The sequence below is a fragment of the Ascaphus truei genome, chromosome 2, assembly GCF_040206685.1.
Source record: "Ascaphus truei isolate aAscTru1 chromosome 2, aAscTru1.hap1, whole genome shotgun sequence".
In the NCBI taxonomy this organism is placed as follows: Eukaryota; Metazoa; Chordata; class Amphibia; order Anura; family Ascaphidae; genus Ascaphus; species Ascaphus truei.
The window spans coordinates 386,302,933-386,325,830 of record NC_134484.1 but is presented as its reverse complement, the minus strand read 5'-3'; the positions used below and the strand labels follow the sequence as shown (position 1 = coordinate 386,325,830).

Here is a 22,898-nt window from a genome sequence, read left to right as displayed (position 1 = left end):
TGCCGATTTGAGTTCCAGGGAATTCTGGGCCAAGTCCCAGTCAGGGTAACACTCATCTACTTAGTTCCCTGCACCTAGGAAAGTCTAGTTTTTAACCCCAGATCCCCCAGTACGTGTCTTTGTCTGTATTTTGTGTTCCATTGTGTGTAAGAGAAATTGTGAGAATAAACTTCAATTTACTTCATTACCATGTTTTGCTCAATGAATGATCCTGGTGTAAATTGCCTGGTCTCCCGTGAAAAGGCAAAGTAGGTTCTACATCCAAAAGATTCCCTTTATAAAATTGCACTCACGGAAAGTAGGTAAGTATTGGGATAATGTGGTCTAGGGTACAAATATTCCCTTAAATACATTTTTTATTAACATCAAAAATGGGACATAGGGTTTGAGGATATATATACATAAATGAGTGAATAAAATATTGATTGGTGGTGCTGTAGTTGGAGTAGAGTACTCAGTGTGTGGTATAGGCAGGAATCGCCCCACAAGGAGTTAGTACTCCCCGAGTATAACCATCACTCCACGGGTTCAATCAGTTCTGAGGGTCATTATGTTCAACCACATAGACCTCACATCTAGTATGTCTAAGTAAAGTGTATCCACATATACTATTGATGTAAAGTACGCAATGAAACTTGCTGAATGGAAACTGTTCACTTTTAGCAACAGTGTCTCCAAATAAAATGCAGGATGCCGACAGACTCCAATGCCCTCATATCCACTGCAGTATACTGTGGTTGAACACATACATTAAGGTATGATTGACTGTATAACCTGGTCCCTAGGAAGTATAGCTGTAAATGATCTAGTATTAGGCGTTGATATTTCTTAAAATATGCAGGTATAACAAACTATAATAGTGTGTTACAGTGAAGACATAGGTTGAAGTACCTATCTGAACATATACACTGGCGACACACTTTATTCGAGCTCGGCTAGTCCCACGAATTCGGGTATACCCGGGTGTATTGAGGTTTGTGACTGTTTTCTGCCCGAGTGCATTGGGTTATTTTCCAGGCAGGGATTGAAGCATTTTATTCCCGCTGGCTGCAATACTGCACAGTATATATATATATACTGCATTACAATTCATGAATTTATGCCATCTGGTAGACACGCGAAGCATTGCAGCCTATTAAATCCTAATCATTATCATTTAACAGATCAGCCGCCCGTCAGCCAGGCATGAACCCAGGCTGGGAAGGCAAACGCAACGGGGCTTGTCAGAGGTGAGGAGCGGCGCATTCCAGGTATCTGCCAGGTACATACTGGGTATTTGCTCGAATAAAGTGTGTCGGTGCAGTAAACAGACATAAATACGTCTCAATAGGTTGATGTACTGTATGCCATCCTCTAAACTAAGACTATTGCAACATGGCCAAATAACTGTAGGGTCCCGGTATCTATCATGCAGATAGAGATATATACAGAAATGAACTGGGTTGCCAGAAAACCCCCTTGCATGTTAAAAATGGCAAACGGCGTTGCTCAGTGTAAGGTAATGGACAACGCTATACAACCAGGTATCTACGTCCTCCTAGTCAGCTTCCAGCGCTATCGCTCCACCACCTACGTCAGTGATGACATCACTAAAATCCGACAGGCTGTTTCGTGTGACATCCACACTTCAGGGTTGAAGGAGTCAATCATTGCTCCTACACTCAGGTAATATATATACCCCTAATTGAAGGCACAAGGTACTCTTTGGCCAATCAGGAGAGAATCCTTATAGCAGTGTGGTTGCTCCATTTCTGAGCCTAAACCCTGCCATTATACCACCCCCCCCCCCCTTGAGCCTCAGCTCAAGAAAGTTGGACGTGGGCTCCAAATAAAATCCACTTCCTGAATAGTGTTTAGAGAAATCACTTCACACAGAGTTCAAAGCATTGCATTATATTCAGACTTAACAGAATTGTAATTGTAATGTAGGTAACATGCTTTGATCCTATGACATGTTTTATTAATATATACTGTATGTAGCCAGGTAACTCCCTGGGCTACTAATTTCTCTGCCCAACACATAATTCCTGGAATCAGCAGCCTGGTATAAGCAGTGTTAGGGTTAAAATCTGCCATACTGTAAGTAAGTAGTTCCCTTGAGTGACAGGGGGTGTGGCTTATGGCCTGGGAACTGACCATATAGGGCTGAGACCTGGAGCCCCTCCACTGGTAACAAAAAGGAGCTGCAGTTCCAAATTTAGTGTTGTGGAAGTGTGGCACCAGAGCTCTGGTTCACCTTCCTTCCCCTCCCTCAGGGGAGTAGGATCATCTACCCCATACACCACCTGGGAGTGGAGGAAACAGGGATAGACGTTTGGGGCCTCGAGTTCTGGGGGATGACTCCAGGGACCAAGAGAACAGCAAGCTGTGAGGTAACACACTGCTGTGTTATGTAGGGTCCAGTGGGGGATAATGTCTCTTGCTGTCAGAGAAGAGAGTGTACGGATGTATGCTGTATATGTTAGTATGCCGTTGCTGTACCCTAAAGAATAAAGAACCAGTTACTGTTTTATACTCCTGCCTGAGGCTGCAGTTCAGGGAGAGGGCGAGGGTGTTTTCCACAGGGGACAGCAACTATTTGCGATAGGCCCTGTGGGAATGGTGGCGCTGCAACACAGAGAAAAGAACCAACCAAGCACCAAAAACCAGCCCTATTTATCCCCACGAACACCGGTGGATGCTCAGGGCCTTCTGTGAGTCTAACAGGTAGCACCAACACCAGGTAACAGCAGAGTGAATCTCCCTTAGGGTGGGGGACCATGGGTTACATTTGGAGGTGCTGCCGAGATTCAGACCTGGGGTGCCAGGTAGAACTAAATTATAGGAAACCATGTTCATATTGTCCAGACAGGAGGTCATTCAATGGAGCTCCAAGAGTCTCCCCACCACGTGGTCGCCTTTTGGAACGTCCCAGCTACCATTCCCCCACACCAAGTTTGTCCCTCCCTGAGGCGGTTCACTGGCTTAGCCACGACCTGATTCCTAGGCCGAAAATGGGATCCTACATACATATGGAGCATAGTTCCCGTTACAGCTGATGATGAATTAAATGAAGATGGCCCGCGGCCCTGCATTTTCCTGGAGCCCCGCCAAGGGGTTGCCTGCTCATATACCCCGATATTCCGATAAAGATGGGAGGATTTTAGTCCCAGACCAGCACCTGAGGTGCCTTTGGGGGCTGTACTCTTCAACCCCTCTTACTGGGGCTGTCAGAACGCCGCTAGTCCCAGGTCAGTTCACAGCCACCGAAGTCTCGCTCGTCCTGATGCCCGGTGTTCGGGAAAGCAATACAGCAACTGGTGGATGGCCTAGCGCAGGCCTCCCAATCACACCATTACCCCAAGTTAGAAGCTTTCTCCATGGTACCGCCCACCCCCACAAGGAAAGAAGAAGTTTGGGGATTGGAGAGACCACACCCTGCAAGTGCTCAAAGTATGGTATTGTTCGGAAGCTGTGACGAGGCAGTGCATAGTCAAATGCCTTAGGCCCCCAGCCTCCAATATTGTGAGAATGTACCGCGAGCTACAGGGGAAAGCCACCATCCAAGAGCTGGTACAACTCCTTGCCCAGGCCTATGGTGGTAGGATGATGAAGATGAGCTCTTGGCACAGTTCCGTGCCCTCCGGCAGAAGGAGAGAGAGGACTTGTCCACAATCGTCTGACGCATACAGCCATCTTTCTTGATTTTACTCTCAAAGAAAGTCATTTCTGCACCGGTCGTGGATGAGTACCAATTCAAGCCACTTCTGAAAGGATCCTTACCCTTTAATCCTATAGCCTTTATGCTGTGATGCGCCCCTCAGATGGAGAAACCACCTAGCTTTATGGAGTTAGGTCAAATAAAGAAGCAGGAGGTACAAGTGTCATTCCATATTCCCAAAATGTCTTGGGAGTCTCCCAAAGGAGAGAGTAAAGTGGCTCTGTCCAGGAAGCCTAGTGCGAAGGAGAATCCTGAGGAGAGTACCCCCCAGGACCCTCCACACCAGACACGTCAGAGTTCGGCCCCTAACCCCAGCTCAGGTGCAACCCAAGTTGTCCACTGTTATACCTGTAACAGAGAAGGTCACTTTGCAAAGACTGTCCAAAGTCTGGGACCCCCACCCCCTTGCCCTGGCATTAACCATTCACCCGGTGGAGCAGCCATCCACCTCCTTGAACAGTGCCCCTGTGGCTAGTCCCAAAAAATGAGCACCAACAAGAGGCGTATAACCAAATAGGATCTGCGGCCATAGTACGAGTAGATTGAGGGAATCTATGCTCTACTTTTCTGGACACTGGTTCTCAAAAGGACCATCTACTGGTATTTCCATGACCTGCACCTCCAGCATCTGCCCCTGCAGTCGGCAGAGGAAATAACGTTATGGGGCCTCAGTAGCGAAGACTACCCCATCGACGGGGTGATTTAAGTGAGGCTGGATATACCGCAGCTTAACACAAACAAGACTCACCCCATGGAAGTGGAAACGTTGGTGTGTCCTAAACCCAGAGAACATCTGAATTTCCCCATCATACAGTACTAGGGATCAATGCAGATTTGGTGCAATCCTTGATCCAGGTATACCTTAAAGAAGCCGGGGAATTACCCTTGTCGTACTTGTGGATTTATCCTGCCTTCAAAGTGCTACCGAATTTCTGCCCTAGATGGGTTCGGACAGGTTTTCAACCTTGAGAAGTGGTTGACAAAGATTCCACCTGGGGGAGAGAGACACATGGCAGCTGTTTTCCCTACTACCCTACAAGTGATGAAAAGGACTGGTATTTCTCACTGGAAAACACCTGAAGGACGCAAAGAGAGGATTCACAGTGGTGTCAGAGATGGAGTGGAAGTCCTTTCTTACTCGTCGGTCAAAACAGTGTCCATTCAAAATATCTCACCTCACCCTATTCGGTTTGACGTCAGTCAAGTACTGGGCCGAATATACCCAGTTGCTCAAATAGAACCCCTGGTTCATGTGAATGTTGCTGTTGTGCGGGAAGCTCCTCCCGGATTGCAATTAGACTACGGGGAATCGTCCTTGCCACCAAAGTGGAAGAAGAGACATAGTGACAAGCTGGCTAAGTGCAAAGAGGTGTTCTCCAACAGTGAAATTGACAGTAGCAAAAGTGCTCAACATGCGATTCGGTTGAACAATAACACCCCGTTCCGAGAGCGCTCCAGACGCATAGCACCCAGAGATGTGGACGACGTGAAGGACATCCTGAAAGAGATGGACACTGCTAGCAGCGTGACTGAGTCCTGCAGCCCCTACGCATCCCCCATTGTAGTGGTATGGAAGAAGAATGTCTCTGTGAGCCTATGTATTGACTATCGCACCCTGAATCGTCGCACGGTTCCGGATCAATACACCTTACCTTGGATTGAAGAGATCTTCAGCGCCTTATCCGGCAGTCAGTGGTTCAGCGTGCTGGACCTGCTGTCTGGGAACTACCAGGTTCCTATGAGCCCTGAAGACCAAGAGAAGACAGCGTGTCTGCCCTCTTAGTTTTTATCAGTTCACCCGGATGTCCCAAGGCATCTGTGGAGCACCTGCCACTTTCCAGAGATTGATGGAAAAGACCAGAGACATGAACCCCAGAGAGTGTTTTCCCAACTCCAGTCCTCAGGGAACCACAACAGGTCAGGTCTTAAGGATATCCCTCCTCCAGCACAGGTGGGTCAATCAGCAGCTCAGTCATTTTGACTGAGCCACCTGTGCTGGAGCAGGGATATCCTTAAGACCTGACAACCCCTCGAACGCTGTTCGGTGACAAGTGGACTTCCACCTATGAGAACACATTCCTGGAGCTAAAGAAGAGTCTTACTGAAGCTCCTGTCCTGGCCTATGCAGATCTACTGTATGTCCTGCATGTGGATGCCAGCTTCAATGGGCTGGGAGCTGTACTACATCAAAAATACCCTGTGGGACTCTGGCCAGTAGCCTACGTGAGTTGCAGTCTGACACCGAGCGAGCATAACTATCCAGTCCATAAACTGGAATTCCTAGTGCTCAAGTGGGCTGTTGTAGAAAATCTACATGATTATCTCTATGGAGTCTCTGAGGTACAGACCAACAACAATCCGTTGACCTACATCCTGACCTCTGCCAAATTGGATGCCACAGGTCACAGGTGGTTGGCCGCCCTATCCAACTACCAGTTCACACTAAAATACAAGCCGGACCCCTTGAATGTCAGAGCCGACGCTCTGTCCTGAAGACTCTGATTGAGTTTAGCACCTGGCGATGGGGAATGGGAAGAGATTCCTGGTCCCAGGATTCATGCAATGTGCTCCACAGCAGCTATAGTGGAGGACAAGGTAGCCTTCTTCAAACTCCGTGTGGTGGACTCTTTGGGATGCCAGTCAGGGGCACTCCCTGTTGCATACTGCCACCTGGAAGCCATGTCCATAACTCCATAATGAGGTGGAAAAAGCTGGTTATGGTTCAGAATGGGGTTCTGTGGCTGGAGCCCTATGTCAGGCCATCCAAGGAAAGAATTCCTCCTTAGTGAAGTGTGCTCTCGCAGATACAGTAGCTATCCTCATGAGGGAGTGGGACAAGTTCCAAATCGACAATGGCCTCCTCTATCGAGTCATCCCCAATCACAACTAGTTCTGCTTAAAAGATTGTAGTACCAGGTTCTAATGTCCCTACATGATGACCACAGGCACTTGGGAGTGGACAAAACATTCAGAATCCTAAGCGACCGATTTTGCTGGCCCAAAATGCGGGAATCCCTCGGACACCATTGCTGGAGAGGCTTGCGGTGCATACAGCGGAAAACATTGGGGGCCAGACTACCAATGGATATCCGTCTAAGAGTGTCCACCATGGCCCATTATCAGTATATAAAAAGACTGCCTCCACAGGGCATATCAGTTGGCGGAAGACGCCACTGCCAAGCTGAATCAAAATAACAAGAGGAGGTTTGATTGCAAAGTAAGCTATCGGGAACGACGGCCTGGAGACAAGGTTCTCTTGCGGAACCTCGGAATCCCGGGGAAGCACAAGTTAGCTGACTGATGGCAAGAGGCTCCCTTCGAGGTGGGTGAGGCCAGCTTGGAATGGCTCCGCAAGTAACCAAGTGAACTTCAACTCCCAGAAGCCTTTGGGGGGAGATAGATCACATGGGCCATCCCAGCCAATTAAAAGTGAGTGGACATTTTGTGGATCCAGATCTCCGAGGGACTAGGAGCCAGCGTGGTTAGTCCTGAGGGAGCCAGTAAAAAGAGGACGGACATGTCCAGAGAACAAGAATGCCCCTGGACTTGGCCAGAACTTTTCCCTAAGGCCCCAATCTCTAATAAAAGAGTAGTATTGAAGGGAAGGCCCTAGATGGGGATCATCCCTCCTAGAGATCCACAATCCACGTCCATGGGACCACCACCTGTAAGGTGTGAGGGGAGTTTTGCAGACCCTGCATCGTGGGACCACAGATGCGGCTTATCAGAGGATCCCCCTACTTTCCTGGTCGTAGCCTGGAAGGTACCACCACACATCAGGGAGGTTAGCGCTACCTTCACATACTTTGGGGTGGATATTGTTCTGCGGACACCAGGGTTCTAGGTGCCCAGGGCACCCTCAGTACTTTGGGGGAACACACAAGGGTACAATGTTATTGTACTGTATTATTTGCCATACTGTGGGACCACAGTAAAGACAAGTTATATAATATCTTGTGATGTTTATTACCGAGTATATTGTTTCCTATGCGGAGTAATCCCGCTTACGCTGGATCTTCATATGTGGAGGCGCTGCACCGCGAGATATATGAACTCAGGCTCCCCCGAAGTGGAGGCTTTGGCCTCCTGTGAGCCTCCCAGATAACAGCAGCACACGTAATCACCCGCGGTTTCCCTTAGGCATAGGGGAAAGGGGGTTACACACACACAGAGAAAATGAAATAGTACTATCTGACGTGTCTCTACTTTGTATGCATGTATGACGTAAATCTTACATTACAAATATCTTGAAACGTAAATATAATTTTTCATTGTTTAAAAAAATTGTGCGGTTTCTTTTTCTATTCTTATGCTTATTTTTTATTACCAGGTTTTAGTGTTATTCTAAGAAGAAAGATTCGAATTCACTTAGTTTTGCCAGCAGAAAAAATGAGTTGTGATTTCTAGAAAAAAAAAAAAAAGGAGTACATACAAGCCATGTCTTTTACTTACCAACAAACATTATTCTAGGCACATATTGTCCATCTGGAGCAAGGTGTTTATCTGTAGTTTCATGCTAAACACGGAAAAAAATTATAACGACGATTAATAATAAAAAAAAATATTTTAGCAGCAACAAAAAAAACTCCATAACGTTAGGTGGATTTACAAGTTAGCATGTGTGCTACCAAACAAAATCTACAGGGCAGAGCTGCTGGATATTTCAAATCATAGCCAGGGGCAGATTGCACATAGGGCTATAGCCTAAAGTGACAATTATTTTTGGGGTCGGCAATTGTTGTGAGTCTTACCCTTTGGCCTAAGCATGGCTTCAGTCTTAGACGGTATCCATGCTGGCGGAGATCGTGCACAGGCATGCACGTGTGTCGCGATCACATTGCATTAAGGCATTGATCGCGACCATAGACCGCGCTTGTGACAGCAGGAACAGGCACGCGAGGAATCGATTCAATCTGATTCCTCAGCGTGACGGGCAGGCCACATGAGCCGTTTGCCCAATGAGGGCGAACCAGCATCATGTCACAGACATGCCCCAATGGCGCATATCCCTCGGCCACAAAACGCTCCCGCTTAATGCTGGTGATGTCACTCACGTGGTCGCCTCCACATGGTCTTCTGCTGCATGGACGAAGCCTTATAATGCTAAAGTGTTTATCTAAATGACCCTTACTTATGAGAATACAAACATTTAAGTATTTTACTACTGTATGTATTTTCTGTCACATTGAATGTACTGTACTGTAGCATTGGGTATTTTTGTTTTCTGTTGAATTCTCTGAAAAATCTGATGTTTTAATTACATCTACAGTATGAATCACTTAGGTCCAATAATTGTTAATAAGACATGCTACACATCTTAACATATGTTAAAACAAATGCACATAAAAAGGCAAAGAGCGCTGTCTTCCAAAGAGTTGCAGGATGTTGACAGCTCAATTTGTTTCACGTTTTGGAATGCTCTTCCTATCAGTGTATCAGAAAGCGATGACAGTCAAAAATATTGTTCAAATATTCTACTTTTAACGGGTATTCCCCCACCCCCAATCGCAGATAGAGTGCATGTGAGGGGGAACCTATATGTTACCAGGTGTGGTGCGTATACCTACAGGCTCACAGGAGGCCTGAGCCTCCGCCAGTGAGAGCCTGGGGTGAATCCTCTGGAACGATCTTACTTACAGCGCCTCCACCTATGTAGGATTCTAGGAGTGTACAATGTCCCCCACACAGGACCCACAAATAGTAACCACATACACGGGAGTATATATAAACAGTTTACTATATGCAGAATCAAACATAACACAATATACCTACATCAACAATATGACATACATTGGGTGCAAGGGGCACCAATATCCCCTTGTAAAGGCCCTTGGCCTTTCCGCCCCCAAAGAACCCTAACCACACAGTGCCCACAATACTTTGGTGCTCGGCACCAGTGCTGCTCACATGTGTATGGTTGGTGCACTTATAGATACCTGCCCGGGCATACGTCCGTGCCAAAGTGTAAAGATCTTCGAAAAGGATCGGACGCAGGAACAGGAATCCGTCTCCCCGATTTCCCACCTCTGTGTGAGGCGTCTCCCTCGTGGAGCGTCTCACCCACAGAATGTCTTAGTGTAGAGCCTGTCTGAGCCGAGACGCAGGCCGCGATTACCGCGCGCAACTGGCACCGGTGATATCACATAACACTGGTTGTAAGCAACCCCCCTTGCCTTGAAGGGGTCTCTCTTGAAGCAGCCAAAGCTAACTACTCTGGCTGCACTGCAAAACACTGTTGCAACTCTGCTATCCTGCTCAGCTAAGGTGGCAGCATCCCCATCTGGTGACTCAGGTCTATCTGGGGCCTGGGGAGGGTATTCTGGCCTAGTGCATTGGTCACTGACCCCTGCACACCTACCTCCCATCCCTGAGTGACTTCCTTCCTGCAAGCCTGTTAACATATCCTCCCCTTCCAGTGAATCCTGCAGCCCTATTGGCTCCCTTGCATCAGGTGGCCTGTCTGCCTCTAAGCATTCTGGGGGCTGTAGTCCTCCATGGCCCTCTAACATTGGGGCTGCGTGCGCGATCTGTAATGGCCACCACCGCTGCTAACTGCGCATGTGCAACCTTGGAAAAGCCCCTGCGCTACAGAAAGCCTCTGTTGCCATTTCACAAACACTAAAATGGCCGTCGCGTGTGCCCATGCGCAAACCGTTGCGCATGCACATTAAACATGGCGGCGTCCTGCCGCAGCTGCCACCGGCGATGCGCTCTCCCCCACAGCAGCACACACGTAAGGGGGAAAGGAACCAGGGGGACCCTAGCTATATACTGTTTTCAATATGGAAGTTGTCTATCGGCGATGAACATCGCATAGGGCTGTGGTGTTTTGCCCTGGTCAGTTACTGTAGTTGACTCATTCAAACACACCAGACTGCAAGCTTTGCTCTTGCATCTACAATAAGATATTAAGACCTTGGTATGTGCTATAGAATTTGTTTACCTACCATAAGATTGAGCATTATGAAATTTTCTTGGGCTAGTTCCTGAGCTTCAGCACTTTCTGCAAATACTTTCTTTAACGCTGACAAAAGAAAATGGTTTTGAGATTCAATTAAACATACTATATCATTGTAGGTTGAAAACATTTTCAAGTGAAGACAAACATATGAAACATTTAAAGATACATGGTGTGGTTTTATGAAAGTAAATACTGTATGTATCATCCTTGTGTGGCCCCTCAGCAAAAGTGGGCAAGAAAAATTAAGTGTAAAACACACACACAAACACACACACGACAGAGTGAAAGAAAGATACTATAGGTATAAAAGTATAATAGGAAAGGAAGGTTCAGAGTTTGAAATAAAAAATATAAATGTAGAAGGAGAAGAGGTAAGTGAGCAGAATGGGGCCAGGACAAAGCTTGAAAATAATTGGTTCATGACAATTATATAAATTTGTGATAAAGTGTGGGGAAAAGTCATATACAGTACAGTATATCCTCAATAATAAGAGTCAGTATACTCTGTTTCAAAACTACAGCCCCCAAAAATACCAGGGTGATAATTGACCTAACAGAATTAACCCTTAGGTTAATACGGCTCACTTAATACCAATAACAATGCAGATTTAAAGTTCACGGCTACAGTTGCTCATGCTCTGCTTTGCTTCCGTGCGGTCTAGTACGCGGCGAGAATTACATGTGTAGAGCCTGTGTTTAATATTTGTTTTCTGTGCAAAAAGGAGTGAATACTTTATTCGTGGGTATTGCCTTTATTTGGAGTTAGATATATTTTAAGGGATATGTTTTTAAAAGCATTACTTTTCTTCAGACCATTGCGCTTCAAAGTTTGTCTTGAAAATATATTCTGTTAGTCCAAATAAAAAAAATAAAAAATATATCACCAACTATTGAAGTATTCATTTTTTCACAATTGCAACATGCTGTTGTACTCTAACGAATAATTTGGTTTGTAATATTTCTTAATGGAGGAACAAAAATGGTGCCTTACAACTTATGTATAGATGAATAAACCAAACTAATTTGTAAAGTGAAATACCAGAGATTCTTATATCTCTAGCAAATGGTCACCCAGTAAACAAGCACAGTGGGTATGTGTACAGAATTATGTCCTTCCCTTTTTCACTACGTTCCTCTGTAGTTTATGTCATGTTAAAACAGGAAATGGGGGTACACAATACATTGCCAAGAGCACCTGAGAAAGTTGTGTGGAATATATTGATCTGCCCTTCAGCCTGTAATAAATTAAGAATACTATATTTTTAGGGGTGTGTGTGTGTGTGTGTGTGTGTGTGTTTGTGTGTGGCACCCTCATACCTTGCTTTTTTGGATTTTTTATGCAGGAATCCAGGACATTAATCACATGGGTAGCAAAGAACACACACATTGTTTATTTATTGCTACCATTGAAGCATCAGGTTTGAGCGAGGTTCCTCTCCATTTATCATTCAAATTGAGCATAGACCCTGTTATTTTTTTTTATTGTGCCCTTTAAACAATATTGTGGTAAAACGGGGGAGATTATTAAAGAGAAAAAAACGGAAGGAAATATGACAATTTGATAAAACAATAAGATTATCAAACAGAAAAGATAAAGAGCTACAAAGCAATTAAATAAAGTAAACATCTCAAGGACGTTAGGACATTCTCAGGATGTCTTGAGAACGTCATAGCGATTTTATTAATTTTCCAAATTAGATCTCCTTCACTGGCCTGCATTTCTATTTGCGTAATCTGGGACAGGCGTGACCACGTGATTAATTCACAAGTGATAACGTGGTGACAACCAGCCAGATTCCAATGACACTCCGTGTCATGGCCCTTACATCAGCAAATAATTTATTTCAATTGGATTCCTTGTGTTTAGGTGTAAGTAAACAAGCAAACACTTATGGGAACATAGTACTGTGAAATTAATGATATTATTTTGTGAGGCAATCTCCTTTTAAATATAGTTCACCTGGTTACCCAACCAAACAGACTACCACCCCTTCTCAAACAAGATCTCTTTATACTGTACAATCACTGATGATTAGAGACTACATTGCCTTGACTGGTATGTTGGGAAATGTAATAAACTACTGTGCAACATGAGTGCATAATGGAACAGCACATTCTTTTGGATTAGCCTTACTGCCCTACTGTATTTCTTTGATTACTAAACCTTAAGAAGAAAGAACAATATCCAGTTTGTGTAGTTTATTAGTGGAGATAGCTAGCTTCTCAGACTCCAGCTCTTACCTTAGACTGACAGTGGTATATTTGTGGTTGAATTCCTGTTGGCATTTCTGTTCTGCGATTTCTGATAGATCTCTCACAGTGTTTCACATTATATTATAAATAACACACTTTTTTTACCTCATTAACAGAATGCCCAGATTGCAATCATCACAAAAGGAGTCCTACATCTAGTACTGGAAGCTGCTATTGTGCATGATGCTGTTTCATTACAATGAGCTCCTCATTTATAATAATTACGTGTAGATAGGTGTGAGCTTGATAGACTGATACTCATTCAACATACAAACATGATTCAACAGCGACATTACCTTCGCAGTACTGACAATCTTCCAAATGATGAATTACCATTAGGGGATTATTACTGCAAAATGACCAGAATATATATTAGTTTACACTGAATTATCTCCTTTATTTCCTGGAAGTTACAATCATTCAGATGAAATGTACATGAAAAAAATATTTAACAGAAAAACAAACTTTTTTGTGCAAATAGAACATAACAGAAATGAACAAAAAGTACATGCAAATATTTTGAAGGTTGTGATACATTTTAATGGATTGTGACATTTTTTCATAGATTAAATTATATTATATACACAGGCCATGATCTACAAAAGGGTCCCATTCATATGAATGAGATTCAAGTCATACTAAAAGCCTAGCACCCTTTTGTGGATCTGGGCCATAGTTTTCATAACATTGGGGAAAATCGATAGGTACAGATGTATCCAAACTTACTGTCCCAGGAGCTATGGGAAGAAAAGTACATCACTGTGCCCCTGTGGGACAGTAAAAGCTGCAGCTGCCTGCGGGGCACTATTCGGATGAATGGGACCCCCCCCCCTCTCGCTGCCATGGGAAGCTGCGGTATCTGACCGTTATTTTGCTTGTAAACTGCATACTTGCAAGCTTACATACCAAAAAGAACACAAGTAGGAAAATGGATTTGTGTCAACAAAAAAGTAGTAAACACAGATAGAGATAGTTATATTGATACTATATTGATCAATAGGACAAATAAAGTCTAGTTACAGAAATTAGTCTCCTTCAATGTGGGTCTATGTTTGAATTCTGCAGACACATCCAGAACACATTTTGTAACGGATCAGAGGTCTGGCCCAGGCCACTAAAGCCCAGATCCACAGAAATCCGTTATTAACTTAATGATAACTTAAGTTAATGCATTAGTTAAGTACTAACGTGTATCTTCAAAGCTAATTAACACAGTGTTGGGTGCCGTTTTTGGCTAGAGATGACATTACATTAACTACAATAGATGTTAGTGCCGATTATATGCAAAACAGGTGTTCCCTCTAACAACGCATTTCCTCATATCAACGCAGGGATTTAACGTGATGTTAGTTAGGTCAGAGCAGAAGGTGGCGTTACTCACATCCCGACACAGAAATAGGGATTTAACAGGGTCTGGATGAGTAAAAGATCACAGTTGGGTATGGCTTATCCCACAACATTTTTTTACGGGGTTCTTTCCCTCTCCTGTCTTCTCTTTTTAACTTTAAAGACCTATCCAGGGTCTGGATGTGAGTAACACCACTTTTGGTTAAGACAAAACTTATGCCATTTTATTTGAAGCTAATGCAAGGTAGCACAAACTTAACATGGCTTTAAGCCTATGCCAATGAGATAATCAACTGCTGTTTTTGCATTTAATTACCTTTATGAAAAACAAATATGAAACCCTGCGCTCCACCCAAATTGGCTTGCAATGTATTAGTTAAATTCCACATTTGTATCCCAAGCCTTATAACAAAAAGGAGTCATTTAGTTGCATCTTTTGATAAAACTATTGAAGCCAGCTAACCCGTTATGGGTGTGCTGCCGTTCACTTATTTGCACACTGCACCTACCAACACACCGAGCGGGAAACACTTCAGTTTCATGTTAAGGAATTACTACAGCCCTCTCTCAGCTTTGGACTATGTTTACTTTGCTCTCCCTAATTTACCGGCACTCTCTCACTTGTACTTTTGCCTCTATCTGTAGCTCCCACGCTTTCTCCACCAAGCCTTCATTCCTAATTTCCCACTCTATTGAGATCTCCCTCATTTTGAAGCCACCAAATCCATCTGCTTCTCACATCACATCCCCATCACTAATAAAACTAGCAACTCCTTCTCCTACTGCCTCTCATTATTACTCCTTCTCTGGTGAAATATCCCCTAATCCTGTTGCTAGCCGCATACCAATTCTTCCACATCCCACATACAACCCCAAAGCCTCCCTTTCACCATGCACTGCCAAACAGTATTTAACATACCTACCTATTGATAACATAAATTCCCCGTCAGCTTAAACCCCTCATTTGGTCTCTCCCAGTGGATTACCTCTCCTACTCACTGCAATGGACACCCTTGACCTGGTTTTCTCCCGCTTCTGCTCAGTCTCTAACTCTTCTAACACTACCTTACAACTCTTTGATCACCACCTCCTAATGTTTAGCCTCACTTTAACACACACACACACACACACACACACACACACACACACACACACACACACACTTTTCAGCATCTTTCAACCTCTCCTCCATTCAATCTCTACTCTTTCCTGCCCAGACCTAGCAACCTCTCTATACAATAGTACACTTGCACCAGCCTTGCACAAGACAGCTCCTGCCCCTGACAACATAAGTCACAACCATGGCACACAAGCTCTACCTGCTACCTCCAAAAGTGCTCTCCTGATTAAATGGAGTTTACCATTTTACTTATGATTAACCTTGATGGGTTAGCAGGCTTGAATATTTTTTTGTTATAAAAAGAAAGATGCAGCAAAAATGACTCCTTTGTTACAAGATTTAGGATTAAAATGTAGAATTTTACAACAAAAAAAAAATTGCAAGCCACTTTGGGAGCAGCACAGGGTTTTTTGTATGTTTTTTTTCCATAATTGTATGGCCAACTCCATTTGCCTAGCAGCACTCTCCATAAAGTTAGTGTTACTGATACATTCCGTTATAGGGGTAGGTCTGAGCTCGCCTTATCCTGTTTTACCAACTATAATTACCTTTGTTGATTTGCATTAACCTCAGGGAAAATAACGTACATTAAATTATATGGAAAACTGACCATAGAGGAGCACTTGCGTAAAGCTCGGTGGAGCTGGGTTTGTATCATATAATGCCAATTAGAAAATCACTCCGAAGCACATTTCTCCTTTCTTATAACCCAACTATGGCAAAAGGTTAATGAATTAATCAGTATTTACGTATTGTGAGTAAAATTGTATAAAGGAGTTGTCAAAATGCTTAAATGTACCTTCTCCCTGTAAGCGCTAGGCATAGTGGTTTGCAATTCAGTATTAATATATCTAGTTATGATTTGATCCCTGATTACATTAAAACCATTCAAAATCACAGATAAGCTATGTGACTTTATGTAGCTAACACATTCCATCACAGATTACACCACAAAAGCTAATGTTCTTGTTGGTTTTCTTTGTTTCTTTAACAGGAATGCTGTACATTGTTCTGATCAAACCAGATCTGCTTCTTCTCATGAAGTATAAAATAATATTAGTAAACCAAGAATTTGTATATTATGTTACATTATGTTATAACCTTTAAAAAAAAAGTCCAAACATACTGCATGGAAGAAAATTGCTTTAGAACAGTCATGTATGTTTTATTTACCTTTGTTTTGCTTTATAAAGTCCTTCTTCATATGTTTGAACCCATGTAATGTCATCTCCCCAGCCTGCAAAAACATTTTTTCTGAGATATAATTTATAACAAATATTTATGAAAAGCGTTGAATATATTGCAATTAACCCTTTTAGACATGTCATTAACATCATATTTGTATGTCGTCTATGAAACCAAACCCATAGAGTATTTCAGATGTGCCGTTGGCTATAATAGTATCACAACATATATTACTACTGCATATTTTATCACTTGCATCATATATGGCAGCTAGAATGGTATTTGAAAATATGTAGTAAACGTATAAGTTACAAAACCTCTTGATAATGTCTGTGGAGATCTTTTCTCTTTTTTGATTGCCATGGCCAAGTTGGATGAGAAAGCGATAAGCAGGAGGGAAAAGGCGAGTGCAGAAGGCAACATTGTGGTTTCTGTAGTCCCCTTTCAGAGCTGTTGAAAAACACAATAACATCAAAACTAAAGGATCAGAGATATGAGATTTAAAAAAAAAAAAAAAAAATATTTAAAAAAAAGCTAGAGCTATAAACAATATTTAAATGTCCTTGGTTAATAACAGTTAAATTATTTGATTTGTTTTTATTTGGTGTAAAATATTAATGAAATAAACATTAATCTAACAACAGGACGTTGCTAGTACAATGCTGAGTAATACATAGCAATAACGTGCATTAAAATAAACCAGCTCAAACTTAAAGAGCTTTGGTTCGAGCAGCCCCAAGCAAAACCTTTATGTGATGACAGTGACCTCAAATGTCTCTTTGTCAAATAGCATGGATGTCCTACCTGCTTCTTTAGGCCGCGCGTATAGTGCCCGTGACGGCGATGCAACGTCACAGTCGCCGCTAGCGAAAGTTGTATTTTGCTATGCGGAGGTGTCGCGGGCGACCAGGCCATTGATTGGTTCAGGGGCTGTCACATGAGGCGACAGCCCCAGAAAAATCAAATATTCCCGGCTGCAAAAAAATCGCGTCGTCACGTCGCCCTTACTATAAGCGCACGCGGCAGCGACAATGCATTTATTTTCGGGCGGCGATGCCAGCACTATAAGCGCGGCCTTATAAATTCAAATATAAAGTGCAAATAAACACATGTTGGTTTTAAAAAGGACAGACTACTGCTAAATGCATCGGGATTATTGTAACATACTACCAACATTCCTCCCTGCCTCATAACTTTCTACTTGGCAAACTATCCAAAATTCTGCTGCTGGTAGAATAATTTCACATTCTCCAAAAACAACCTCTGCTCATCTCCTTAAATTACTCTGCTGGCTTCCCAGCCAATGTTGGATCACCCACAAAGTTCACCTCCTTCCTTTCAAAGCTCTTCACTCATCTGCTCCTCCTACCATATCAGCTTTGATCTCTCGCTAGGCTCTGGCTCGTCTCCTGCGTTCTACCCACAGCTGTCTCCTTTCACCTTTATGGCTGCGACCATGGTGAATGCTGGATAGGGCGCAAGCGTTCACTCTGCTTCCCCACCACCTACAACAGGAGTATCTGTGTCCTGCATGCAGAGGAGATGGGGAGGCATGTTGGGGGCACGACCGTGATGTCATGGAGCTGGTTCACCCTCATTGGGTGAACCGCTCAAGTGACCCAGCCACCGCGCGTGAAAACAGATTCTGTTTCCTCCTGCATCGCAAGCGCCTCTGCGTTCACGCGCTCTATAGACAGCCTCATAGAGGCACATCTGTGATCTCGCCACCGCCTACTGCTCTCACCTTAAACCTTTTTCTCTCACTGCCCCATACCTGTGAAACTCCCTCACCCTAAAGTATGCCAAGCACCTTCTTTACCCACTTTTAAGACAAACCATAAAACTCGCCTCTTAAATGAAGCACTCCAGTAGCCTAGACAGCTGTCACACACAGTCGCTGCTACCAATGACTGCCATCTACTGCACTTATTCCCTCCCTTGCTGTCTAAGTTTCCCCACCATATCACTTAGATTGTAAGCTCTTCCAGGCAGGGATTTTCTTCCTATTGTCGGATCTTTTGTTGCAATTATTGTACTATAGTTCACTGTACTGTATTGTCTCTCTTGAAAAGATTTAAGTACACCTGTGGGCGCTATATAAATAAAGATATACATACAGATGCAGCATCTTGTTCCTATCAGCTTCCATGAATTATTCGTTAGCAGTCTGTGAGCAATTTGTGATGCAAGTTGTGCTTCTCCACGGCGTGCCATACCTGCTCGGTCTGAATTTATTTTGTGGTCAGATGGAATGATTAATTGTGTGGTTGTAGTTCAGTGCATGTCCGCCAGATGGCAAACTGAATGTCTTTGCCTATGGGGCTGCAAATGCCACCGTATTGAACAGTGCTGCTCAATGTCTGAAAGCACGTGTTTAAAAGCCCAGATGAAATGCATGTTTGTTTCTTTGTTAAATTACCTTGTACGGTCAATACTCTATCGAATGTCGGTGTTTCACATTTTATTAAAAATCACTATCTATTTCACATTTAACTTATTGTCTGGTACTGTATAGCACATGAGGGCATCTCTGTACCAAAAGACCAGCTTGTAGCTATGCATATATGAAATATTCCACAATTCAAGTCGGGACAGATAAAAAGGCAACTCTGTCTGCGATCTATAAGTAGATTGACAAGTATGAATACTTCAAAAATTCACCAAACCAGCAATGGTGGAAAAATTCTGTCAGACACCTTAAGTTTGAATGATTGCTTTATTAGAACACCTCCACGTCCTGGCAAGAAAGGGGGTTGCGCGTCGCTGCACCTATCTTGAGCAGGTATATTTGCTCACGAAAACTTCCGAAGGAGAAAGAAATTGATCAGGACGAAGAGTACTGTATTGAATAATCGAACTGGTCCCTCCAATGTGCCATCACCACTTATCAGCTCCAGTCTGAGCATCTGATTCAATACCAATATCATTAGCAGAACAGGCCAACCAACACCGAAACCCAGATGAACCTACATCACAGCTACTTGCCCTAACCTGATTATATGTCTCCGTCTGGCTACCGGTACCAATATCATCAGCAGGGACCAAACTCTCCACCATAGAGATGAACCTGCATCCCAACTACATGATCGACTTGAGCATCTACTCACAGTACACCCCTGGACTCAACATTCAGTCACTGCCACCCGGTTGGCAAGGTTTATAAAATCAAGGTAAATATAAATGTCATTCCCAATGACACACATACTTTATGCGTGCCATAGCCCATAAATGTATTGATGCATGCGCACTTTAGTGCTTTCACACATGCATACTATACTTAAAGCAATTCATTAGTTTATTAATACTGTAGTGTACACTAAATTTAAAAATTATTTTTCAGAAATGAAAGCATCAAATTAACAGCTGTCGATTGAAGACTAAAACCATTACCTAGGACACATTTATACCACATATACTATATTTGTTACTTTCTTGTTTTACAGTACTATAACATGTACTATTCTAATATTGTGAAAATCATATTAATCTTTAATTTTTACTTTCTAAATTATTGTATATCACGCTTGTTGGGCACAGCACATATACAGAGATTTATTATAGATAGATGTATTGTGGACAGCAGTCTCTGAAGCTGTAATCACCTTTAATAAAATTACACACAGTGCAACGTCTTGTCTCTGCCTCACTTCAATTTGGTCGTTTCAAGAGACAAAAACGGACACTTTAACCTGCACCCCCCCCCCCCCCACTAGCTACAACTCCCAATGGGGCAGTCAAATCCCACCCTCCAAAGTTTCAAACTTTGGCTGACAAGATTGGAAAAATGAGCCCTGCCCGTCTTCTCTGAAATTTAATTTCCTATTGAATGACACTCAGGCCTACTGCGTTCCATACCCTTGTATGCGCACGAAGGAAAAAGACACAAGGCCTGAACTGAGCATTTATATGACTTGGTGTACCTGTACAATGCCACAACCTTTAAAAATAAAAAAAATATTAAAAAAGTGGAGAATAAATGTGAGCATTTAGAGAAGACATTAAATGTACTGGATAATACTGGACAATAACTGTAGCGCGTGATCTCCCACTTGTGTTTCTGGACAGTATTGCAAACAATGCTAACATTTCATGTTCAGCTCTGTCACATTGTGTGAAAAACACACGCATATTTTTAATTTCTTGCGGTAAGAGTTAAGGCACCAGCGATCAACCATAGCGCTGCAGCGATAGACTATAGAGCTACAGCGATACATACAACTCTTTACGGTTCCTGAATATTATGCCTTAATAAAAAAAGGCATACAATATAGTGTGCATAAAGTTGCTTCCTCACTATAACTGTTAGTCTTACAGGTCTGTAATTATCTGGTCCGTGGATCTACAGATCTAGTAAGATTTAATGTCTTCCATGCGAGCTCGCGGCACCAAAGTATTAATGCTGTTCGGGGTCCCCTTCAGAGGCATGGACTCCCCGCAGCTCCATTGTGGCAGACACTGTCCCTGGCGCCACAGACTTTTGCTGGTTTGTCCGCGGTGTCAAGGTAAGTAAGTCTTGCTTCATCTGTCAATCCCTTTATAAATAAAAATGTTTTACCAGGAAGTAATATATTGCGAGTTACCACTCGTTTTCAAGTATGTCCTGGGCACAGAGTGATGTATGTATGTATGTATGTATGTATGTATGTATGTATGTATGTATGTATGTATGTATGTATGTATGAATAGAATGTCTTCACAGTAGCAATACACATGACAATCATATAAGTAACAAATAATACAAAAAACAGATCTTGGGAATAATTGCTTCAGACATAAAAGTAACATTTTGGTAGAGGAGTCCCTGCTCCGAGGAGCTTACAATCGAATTGTTACTGTAGGTAGGAAGAACGTAGAGAGACAGTAGGAGGGAATTCTGGTAAGTGCGTCTGCAGGGGGCCAAGCTTTATGCATCATGTATCTTGTACTATCCACGGTGCTTCTCATATGCTTCTTTAAGCAAGTGTGTCTTAAGGTGGGTCTTAAAAGGTGGATAGAGAGGGTGCAAGTCGGATATTGAGGGGAAGGGCATTCCAGAGCTGTGGGTCAGTCAGTGAGAAAGGTTTAAGGTGGGAGAGGGCTTTAGATACAAATGGGGTAGAGAGAAGACATCCTTGAGAAGAACGCAAGAGTCGGGATGGTGCAAAGTGAGAAATTAGGGTTGAGATGTAAGGAGGAGCAGAAGAGTGTTAAGCTTTTAAAATGAGGAGGAGAATGGAGTGTGAGATGCGGGATTTGATAGGAAGCCAGAAGAGTGATTTGAGCAGGGGAGACGCCGAGACAGATTTAGTGTTGGAAAGAGTAGAGCGATTCTGGCAGAAGAGTTTAGGATCGACTGTAGGGGAGACATGTAAGAGGCAGGAATGCCAGACAGGAGGTTACAGTAATCGAGACAGGAGAGAATGAGGGGGTGAGTCAGAGTTTTAGCAGTCGAGAAACAGAGTAAAGGGCATATCTTTGTAATATTGCGGAGGAAAAAGCGATAGGTTTTAGAAACTTTTTGAATGTGAAAGGAGAATGAGAGAAGTTGAGTTTGACCCCTAGGCAATGTGCTTGGGCTACTACTACCAACAGTAATGTAGAAGGAGGTAGTAGGGCCAGGTTTGGTAGGAAGTATGAGGAGCTCAGTTTTTGCCATGTTAAATTTAAGTAGGCGTAGGGCCATCCAGGTTGATATTGCAGAGACATTCCGAAACATTGGTCTGTACAGCAGGTGTAAGTTCAGGTGTTGAAAAGTAAATTTGAGTGTCATCAGCATAGAGGTGATATTTAAACCCAAGAGATGTGATTAAGTCACCTAGAGAAAAAGTGTGTACAGAGAAAAGAGAAGAGGTCACAGGACAGAGCCCTGGAGTACCCACACATATTGGATGTGGTTCATCCCTCTGAAAGCTGCCTACACTGTATTACTACAAGTGTTTTCTACAAACGGGACATTCAAGGGACTGGTTACAATCTCTGTTTTTTGTTGTTTTGTGCTGTCTGTCTATGAATGCATAGTGCTGTGCTATTGTAATATCCAGACAAACATTGTTTGCCTCTATTAGCAAGTTTTGAATCTAATATTATATGATTCATTAGTATCACGTTTATTTTGGCGCTACTTTTCTTCTTAGAAGTTATTATATTTAGACATTTCATGAACATTTAGAGATAAATATGCTCAAACATACAGTATATTAAAAGTTACAGACAAGATTAAAATGAATGAACTTAAACTAGAGGTGGTTTTGAGAGTCTCTGGTAGGTTGTTCCAGTTGTGAGGTGCATGATAACAGAAGGAGTGAGCAGATTCCTTATTGAACATTGGGACCGTGAACAGTCTTTTGGAGTCA

General features: G+C 43.1%; 1 protein-coding gene across 3 annotated transcripts in view; it reads right to left on the bottom strand.

Moving 5' to 3' along the window:
* LOC142488744 (anterior gradient protein 3-like) overlaps nucleotides 1–22,898 on the bottom strand; it is a 34,858-nt gene that overhangs the window by 4,683 nt on the left and 7,277 nt on the right. For 2 of the 3 annotated variants that reach the window (XM_075589120.1, XM_075589121.1), the window contains exons 2-6: nucleotides 16,884–17,016; nucleotides 16,555–16,618; nucleotides 13,211–13,263; nucleotides 10,648–10,724; nucleotides 8,153–8,216 (exon numbers count right to left, since the gene is read on the bottom strand). In XM_075589120.1, coding sequence (XP_075445235.1) covers nucleotides 8,153–8,216; nucleotides 10,648–10,724; nucleotides 13,211–13,263; nucleotides 16,555–16,618; nucleotides 16,884–16,989 — 364 coding nt within the window. In that variant the 5' untranslated portion in view covers nucleotides 16,990–17,016. Of the gene's footprint in view, nucleotides 1–8,152; nucleotides 8,217–10,647; nucleotides 10,725–13,210; nucleotides 13,264–16,554; nucleotides 16,619–16,883; nucleotides 17,017–20,878; nucleotides 21,009–22,898 lie in introns of those variants that run through there. The other variant, XM_075589122.1, reaches the window with a different exon arrangement.